This window comes from Cydia fagiglandana, chromosome 13, assembly GCF_963556715.1.
Source record: "Cydia fagiglandana chromosome 13, ilCydFagi1.1, whole genome shotgun sequence".
Classification (NCBI taxonomy): domain Eukaryota; kingdom Metazoa; phylum Arthropoda; class Insecta; order Lepidoptera; family Tortricidae; genus Cydia; species Cydia fagiglandana.
Genome location: NC_085944.1, coordinates 6,413,826 through 6,421,991, shown reverse-complemented (window position 1 = coordinate 6,421,991; position 8,166 = coordinate 6,413,826). Strand labels below are relative to the sequence as shown.

The 8,166-nt window shown below is 35.9% G+C and overlaps 2 protein-coding genes across 3 annotated transcripts in view; one reads left to right on the top strand and one right to left on the bottom strand.

The window, feature by feature from the left end:
* On the top strand, nucleotides 1–3,081 carry LOC134670088 (muscle M-line assembly protein unc-89-like). Of its 2 annotated transcripts, XM_063527769.1 has the most exons (3): nucleotides 1–191; nucleotides 518–740; nucleotides 1,507–3,081. In XM_063527769.1, exons 2-3 carry the CDS (start codon nucleotides 528–530, stop codon nucleotides 2,974–2,976), a joined length of 1,683 nt encoding a protein of 560 aa, XP_063383839.1. In that variant the 5' UTR covers nucleotides 1–191; nucleotides 518–527; the 3' UTR covers nucleotides 2,977–3,081. The 2 variants fall into 2 exon arrangements, with proteins under 2 accessions (XP_063383839.1, XP_063383838.1); XM_063527768.1 differs by lacking the exon at nucleotides 1–191 and having other exon boundaries at nucleotides 503–740.
* Nucleotides 3,078–8,166, bottom strand: part of LOC134669875 (prostaglandin reductase 1-like) — a 5,831-nt gene continuing 742 nt past the window's right edge. Inside the window, exons 3-6 of the mRNA XM_063527493.1 lie at nucleotides 7,618–7,806; nucleotides 6,195–6,313; nucleotides 3,618–3,884; nucleotides 3,078–3,310 (exon numbers count right to left, since the gene is read on the bottom strand). Coding sequence (XP_063383563.1) covers nucleotides 3,078–3,310; nucleotides 3,618–3,884; nucleotides 6,195–6,313; nucleotides 7,618–7,806 — 808 coding nt within the window. The remainder of the gene's footprint in view (nucleotides 3,311–3,617; nucleotides 3,885–6,194; nucleotides 6,314–7,617; nucleotides 7,807–8,166) is intronic.

The following is an 8,166-nucleotide window of genomic DNA, read 5'->3' as shown; positions in this document are numbered from 1 at the left end:
AGTGAAGTGAATCAAGCGATGCTATTCTGTTGTAACACTTTTACAGCGTTTTAATGAAATATTTACAGAAACTGTACATAAGTGAACGATAATATTACACACATATTGTTAATTTATTCGTCTCACAATATTACCATTATTGTCTACAATTTTTATAATTTAAGCCCCCTTGCTTTACTGGGTTTGATTAGGTAAGATATGTTAAACCATTTTAAGTATTTTAACGCTATTATTTATCTGTAAGTATTTAAGAAATTGTGCCCCAAAAATGTCAGTTCAGTATCACAAATATGATTTTTACGTAAGCTGTAGCAGAGGGTATAATAATTTGTATTACAAACAAGTATCTATATGTACCTACATTGTTTGCTTAAGATTTCTATCTAGATGTGATGTGAAAAATTTACATGAGATCCACGCTAGTCTAATTCGGCAAATAATCATGTTTACCGTAATCAAATTGTAACATGCTAGTTTGTAAATACCCCCCCAAAAACTCATATTTTTCATATTCCAGGCATATCAACATGGGAGGGTGCCGGTGCACCTACAAGAATTGTACCATTAGGTCTGATGGGAAGACCCACTTATTTCACTATCCAGTATTTGACAAGGTCCGTTGCCATGAGTGGCTGATGAGAGCCGGCCGTTATGACTTCCTAAACTTAAAGGTCTCTCAACTTAAGAATCGGTGTATATGTCAACACCATTTTGCAGACGACTGGTTCATGAATGATAAAGTAAGTTTCTATTGTCTTACAAATTTTGATCAGATACATTGAAATATTACATATATATATACAATGCACATATATACATACAATAATACAGTGCCTATGCCTGCCCGGGTTCAAATTCTGGTCTGGGCATTGGACACCCTGTCGGACACCATTCTTTATAGGAAACTCTTAGCCTGTTCATTCATAGTTTTATCCTAGCCATGCTGTTTGAGTAAATTTCAACATATTTTTCTGAGATTCCTTGTTCTTTAAGTGATTCCCATATCTCATCATGCTTAAGCGATGTATTTAAAAAATTATATATTATATACATATATTGTTGTCTAAATAAGTTACCACAACACATGCCTTATTCAGCTTACTATCTTTGTGGGATGAAGTCAATTTTATGTAACAATGTCCTATATTTCCTATAATATTTATTTATTTACACACTTTTAACAATTTCTGTTTTATGGAGACAGAGGTCCACATGTTAATCCATTTGGCATTGTCCTGGCAGACCTGTTTCGCTTCATCTATTGTCAAAGTGTCCTAATATTCCTTAGAGATTTCCGTTTTTCTCTGGTCAATAATTGGTCACACCAGTAATCCATTCATCCATCCATTAATCAATTTTATACAATCAATCCTCTGAATCCTCAATGCTATAATTTTGCAAACTGGTTTTCTGCTTATGAAACTGATTTAGAATATTGAACACTTGTGACATACCTGTGTTAAAAATTGTTGGTTCATCATTTCTAATTGAATTCATTCTTTTCAGAAAGAGAAATTAAAATTAAAAGCAGTACCTACCTTGGATGGTCCGTTTTGTGATGTAAGCAAATTTAAAGAAACAGAAATGCCACAGAAAATGTTGGGTTTATACCCATTAGCATGTGAGGTTGCTGAAAATGATGACTTCTTTGATAGAAAGTCAAACTATAACTTACTTTATGCAGATTATTTAACTAATGACGCCATGGATTATAAAATGATAGATATGGACACTAAAAACTGGACAAATATAGAGAATGTGACCCCTCCAGCTAACAATAATATTACAGAAGTGTATACCCATAGAACTCGATATGGAGGTAAATCTAAAATTAACCAAATAAATATACCAGAAAAAGATGTGGCTAAGGAAATTGTAGTTGAAGTTCCACTTCTCACAGATCAACAAAATAATGCAATTGTTACCAAACAAGAATTTCCACCGCAAGTTGAAGCTCCACCATTACTTGAATTTAGTAAGAAAAAGAGTAAAGTAAGAATAATATCAGAAAAAAAGATAACAGAACCAGAAAAAAAGATAAGTGTTCCTGTTTCTGCTGCATCATTTGAGGTAGTTAAGCCTTCAATGATTTTAAGTATCAATAAGAATAAATCTAAGAATATAGCAAATAACACTCATGTGCCTCAGCCTATACAAGTAAAAGAAGATCAGACAATTCTAAATGACGTAGAGAAAAGTGTAAACAATGTAGTTGATGAGATCATAATGTCATTTAATAATGAAAAGGAAGAAGAAATTGTGCAAAAAAACATGCCTACCTCTTGTAAACGGGATGAAATGAATCTTCCAAAAATACTTAACACTAGTGAGCCAAGTAAATTTGACCTTAAAATTAACTTGAATGAACCAAATCCTTTAGAAAAACCCAAGTCTCCTCAAAAGAGAGAATGCCATAAACTTCACAGCAACAAAAATATATTGTCACCAGAAAGAGTTGCTGCAATTAATGAGAAACGAAAGTTCAATATGAAACTGAAGGATATCATTGCAGAAGAACTAAGCCGATTAGAAGAGCAAGCTTCTACTGATAAAGATATTCTGGTCTCAAAGAAAACCTTAAATAACTATACAGCTAGATCTGAAAGAGTAAGGACTTCTTTATCAAAAGATCCCAGTCTTCCGAATGAGCATGCTTATATCGTACACTATTTAGAGGCAAGAATGGAAAAAATGGAAAACTTGTTGTTAAACAAAATTGATCAAAACACTAAGAAGATCATGGATTTGAAAAGAACGATTGAAACTAAAGAAGATGATAAACCACTCCCTGCAAAATCATCAACGAAAAGTGATTTAAGTGATGAAGCACATAAAAAACAGCTCTACAAGGAAATTTCAAAATATTTAACACCTAACTGTAACAGTTTACTTTACGAAGAACTTTTTATTAATAAGTATGATCCAAATGAAGGAAAGGTTGCGTCTGCACCAGCTAAAAGGAAAAGAAATAGATGATAAATCACAACTAGTTAATATTTGTATAAATAATGTAAGTGCTTTTTAATGTACCTAATACATTTATTTTTAATATTTTACATTTTATTATAGCGTTTGCTTTAATTGACTTTTACAATAGATTTCCCTGTATTATCTCCTTTGAATAAACCTATAAATGCATCTACCGCAGATTCAAATCCGTCGTAGATGTGGTTCTTATATTTCAGTTTTCCTTCTTTCACCCATTGTAAATTTTGTCGTATGCCTTCTGCAGTGCGCTCAGCAAATCTGTTAACTTGGAATCCTTCGATTTTCAATTGTTTCCCGACTATGAACGGTTGAAGAAAAGTACCTGTAATAAAAATTATAATTGTTAAGATAACTTTAGTATTTATCAGGAGCCCTGAAAGTTGAGGTGACCAGCAATATAGAATAACGTTCCTATTGAATATAATCTGCAGCAGTGAATTTACCTAAAGAAATTGTACAGTCCCCGATATATCGGAGCGACCAAGGTGCTCACAAATATCTGAACACGCCACTATTGTCAAGGCGTTAAGAGTTCGTGTTCAGATACTTTTGAGCACCTCGGCCGCTTTGATATATGTATCTGACCGTACGAGCTGCGTTAGTAGCATTTTGTGTATAACACTGATTACCTTTACGCTTCATAGGATCAGTTTCATTATAGACGGAGATAGCCCCGCACACCGCGACCCTTCCGAACTCATTCATGTGCGCCACCACAGTGCTGCTGATCTCCCCCCCGACGTTGTCAAAGTAACAGTCTACGCCGTTAGGAGCATTCTGTTTGAGGTAGTCTCCAATGTTCACAGTTTTGTAGTTGGCCGCGCAGTCGAAGCCTAACTCGTTGACCAGCCAGGCGCATTTGTCGTCGGATCCGGCGATGCCGATTACTCTGCAACCTGGATAATTTTTTTAAATGAAGAAATGTGAGTAAAAAAACATTGTTTGGCACTTCAGAACCTACGATATTACATAAATATATTAATAACTTCTTAATTAGAACGGTGCGAGAAACATAGACAGACGAGAGAAGATAGAACAGGTTCGCACGTCTGTAAGAAGAGGCCTTAACACTCGTCGTTTGCCTGAGGGCCTACCGCGAACCACGTTCGACGTGTCTGTCACTCTGTCGCACTTGTAAATTCGTATGTAAGTGTGACAGGGAGGCAACACGTCGAACGTGGTTCGCGGTGCAGGCCCTCTACCTATTGTCATGATGTCATGAACCTGGAGCTCACAATCCATCTTATATTCAGAATTATTATCTAGGTATATAGCGGATATTATATCACAACGCATAGTCGTGCTATTTGGCTTAGAAATATTAAAGATCCTGGCAGAGTAAAAGGAACACTGGTTATTTTGTCTATGGCAAAAGAAACAGTGAAAAAATTAGGTACCTACATAAATATCTACAAGTGTTACTATAACTAACCCGAACCTGACTTGATCACCTCCTTAGGGATCATCCATTAGTTACGTCACACGAATTTCTAGGGTTTTTGACCCCTACCCCCTCCTTGTCACACTTGGTCACATTTTGCAAATCCCTCCCCACCTGGTGTGACGTCACATTTTGTTTTCAACGAAATCGGCAATACTAAATCGGTAAAAGAAATATTAGTAATTTTATAACAATTATAACACAAAACCAATTAGGAACGAAAATTACCTACTTCCAAAACCTCATTATTTAAATGTACAGCGAATAAAAAAATATAAATTAATTTTCGGTTACTCATGAATAGTGATGAAATTAAAATTACGTCACAATTTTTGTGACTCCCCCCTCCCCCATGTCACAACATGTCACATTTTCTTGACCCCCTCCCACCCCCTAAACGTGTGACGTAATTAACCTTTTGGCCGCCGGACCTAGTCCGCAAAGACGCTCACTCACACGCCAGAGCAAATTTTAAGTAAACAACTAATAAAAAGTTTAGGGATTGCAAATAGTGATATCGATATTTACAATTTATGGTAAAAATCTTTTTAATTTAGCTTTGTTCTCATCCTGTTTTAATTTCATTCCAAATTGCCAAAATTAAACATATGTTTTACACCCGAAAATGTTTAAAATATAGGGATTTAACATAAAAAACAACCACTAAACAATGTCGATTCAAGACGTGATATCGCCGCACTAGGCTGTACGAGAAGTCTTTTATACAAGACAACGGCGCGCATGGACTGCCGGTAGTGCAGACCGACAAGGACTGTTTCCGCGCGGATCAAGTAATAATAGTCTCTAGGTCAACGGCGTAAGCGCTTGTCGGTACGTAAACTTTATTGGCGTAACGTTAAAGCTGCGCATCATGTGTCGATAAAGTCAATATACCGGAACTGTTTTAGTGAAAAATACACGTGGGTTGAATTTTTAATGAGTGAAGATATTATTACGGAATTAGAATCTATCATTATAATTTCAGTTTGGTTTACATTAATCTATAGGTAAACTCTTATCAAAAAAACGTTCAACGACTTGTTATAAAAAAATTACACATTAACTTCAATGTTATAACAAAAAACTAAAGTCTGATAAACAGGTATGTCCCTGTACCACTCTTGTGCGAAGCGGTCGCTGCTGTGTATCCCTTCCCACTAAGCTATAAAATAACATCAATTATTTTTTTTATTTATCTCTTCTGCAATTAAATAGTCCACAATCTACAAGGGCAAATTTACTTGTCTGACTCTACTCTATAGAGCTAAAGAAGCTGCCTGAACTTTAAATATAGTTATGCCTATCTGACTCTCGTTCTACGTATTCTAGTAAGTAGTTACCTACTATTCGTTGAAAAAAATTGGCGATTAACAAGTGTTCAAATACTTAGATAAAAACATATTTCTGACTTTATATTTACTTTAAAAATTCCCATATCGAGTTAACATTCCCATCCCTAGCTGTCTTTTATACAAGACAACGGCGACGAGTAACATGGAAAATGTTGAAAATTGGAGCAATTTTCTTAAATGCCTTATTATAAAAGAAGGGATTTATATAGCGGCTTAAAAAGCAAATAAATGAAAAAACAAAGACCTTAAATATGAACACGAGTGTAAATGAAATTGCAATTGTTATTATTTTCACATTAACTCAGTGGTTGAATTTATGTCTTGTATACAAGACGACGGCGCCAGCGTCTCGTTCTATCGTTGTCTTCTATACCGGACAACGGCGGTCAAAGGGTTAATGGATGACCCCTTACCTATAATTTTGGCAATTTGTCCGACGTGTGAGCCTACGGCGCCCGCTGCCCCCGACACTACCACGGTTTCCCCAGTTACCGGCTTGCAGATTTCCGTGAAGCCGAAGTACGCAGTATTGCTGAAACATTCAATCATGTGTTATTTTCAAGGGCATCAAATAAATGTAACAACATCGTAAGTTGTCGGAACTCACACCCCCGTATTCGAACAATGAGATACGTCAAATACTAGATATTGAAACGATATGGATTAGATATGTCAATGTCAAACAAGTGTAAAAGTGACGTATTTGTTTGAAGAAACGTCAATTTTGACACTTGTTTGACACTGACATATCTAATCCATATCTTTTCTAGATCTATTAACTGACGCATAGACATAATATATATATAGACGTAGTCTCAGCGAGCTGTCACTGTTGCCACTTTTGTTTAGTGTACGATTAACAATGAGGCCCACGTTGCTGTAGCCATGTCGATAAAGTCATATCGATAAACTATCGACATTTCTTGCAATTTTAATTTTACTTCAAAGGCTTAACGATACCTAAAATGACCAAAAACGCTTTTATTCTTTATTGTGGTTATCAGATCACAATTTTATAGTCACGCGCCAGCAGGGAACCAAGGGAAAGTTCAGATATTTAATTAAAATACATAAATACCTCCTAAAATAGGTGTTCCGCAATAATTGAATTATATTATTATATTATAATATATTCATTATCCATTAGCATTTCAATAATGTTTATGTTTAACGAAGATATTGAAGCTTCAATTAATCGCTATTTCGTTCCGCTGTGTAGCGTTTATCGATATATAACATGATTAAAATCGACTTTTCACATCCCTAAAAGAGCACACATATACGCTTTTACGCACACATACACAGGGTGGGCGCATCAAGAAAGGCAACACTTGATTTGAAGTCCGCCTTGTCAACAGTATGGTTGTCCTTTTTTGACAAACGGCATTTTAAAAGAGCGAGGTGAGAGAAATGATACTAGTTGCTGCGTCGTGAAAGAGAACAGAAAAGGTTGGGCCCTTGAACTGACGTATGTTAAAGTTGGAATCGGGCCGACAGACTCGCAATTTTCTGAATTGATTTTTGACATACCATGACATTGCAAATCTCGTGAAATGTTCGTTATTGTTCGAATTTATATTCATAATGCATGCATTATGAAAGTCATAAATTATAGCTTTGAATTGAATTCGGATAGATATGGCACGCTGAACGGCTTGTTTCCCTACATGTAAAAAATGAAAAAAAAAAAGAAGTGTAGGTATGTCCACCTCATAAAACGAAAAAGTTCAAAAAGTAGTGGGTGTCCACCGTAAGAACTACGTTACCTACTTTTACAGTGGGGTTCCATTAGGCTTTAATGTGTATATTTAGCTACTAAATAGTCTAAATACTAACCCAACTCTTCCACACATACCCAGCCCCAGCGAAACGGGCAGTTCCCCGAAATCTGGCAATAAGTACATGTAGGGTTTCTGACCGCACAGCTTCGCGTTGTCGGGGTGTACTACCGTATGCGTCCGCCACCCGAAGTGGCCCATAACCAATGCGCCTACTGGGTATTCCGGATTTTGGCTTTCGGTTATTCTGAAATGAAGTTAAAAACCCACAGATTATAAATGCTTTCAATCTTTTCAAAAGAACTAGTCTATAATGATTTTTTTAAACGATTATAGCGCCATGTTAAGCTTTGTGCGTTTATAAGTCTTTATCCTCTGTGGCAAAGACGATATCAATCAACTAGTCTAGTTGAGATGTCGAGAAGGAGACATAGAACAATATCTAGTCATCATCATCATCATCATCATCTCAGCCATAAGACGTCCACTGCTGAACATAGGCCTCCCCCTTACCACCACCTACTATATAGCCCCCTTACCACTGACCACTTAATAACTAGTCCCCTATGTTAATCAATTCATTCTTTCTAATTAGATATCTACATGC

What these genes read in the sequence shown, in the direction of transcription:
- LOC134670088 (XM_063527769.1), top strand. Translation starts at nt 528, where the DNA reads ATGGGAGGGTGCCGGTGCACCTACAAGAATTGTACCATTAGGTCTGAT. An exon ending in ACTGGTTCATGAATGATAAA is followed by an intron (nt 741 to 1,506) that starts GTAAGTTTCTAT and finishes CATTCTTTTCAG; the next exon opens with AAAGAGAAATTAAAATTAAA.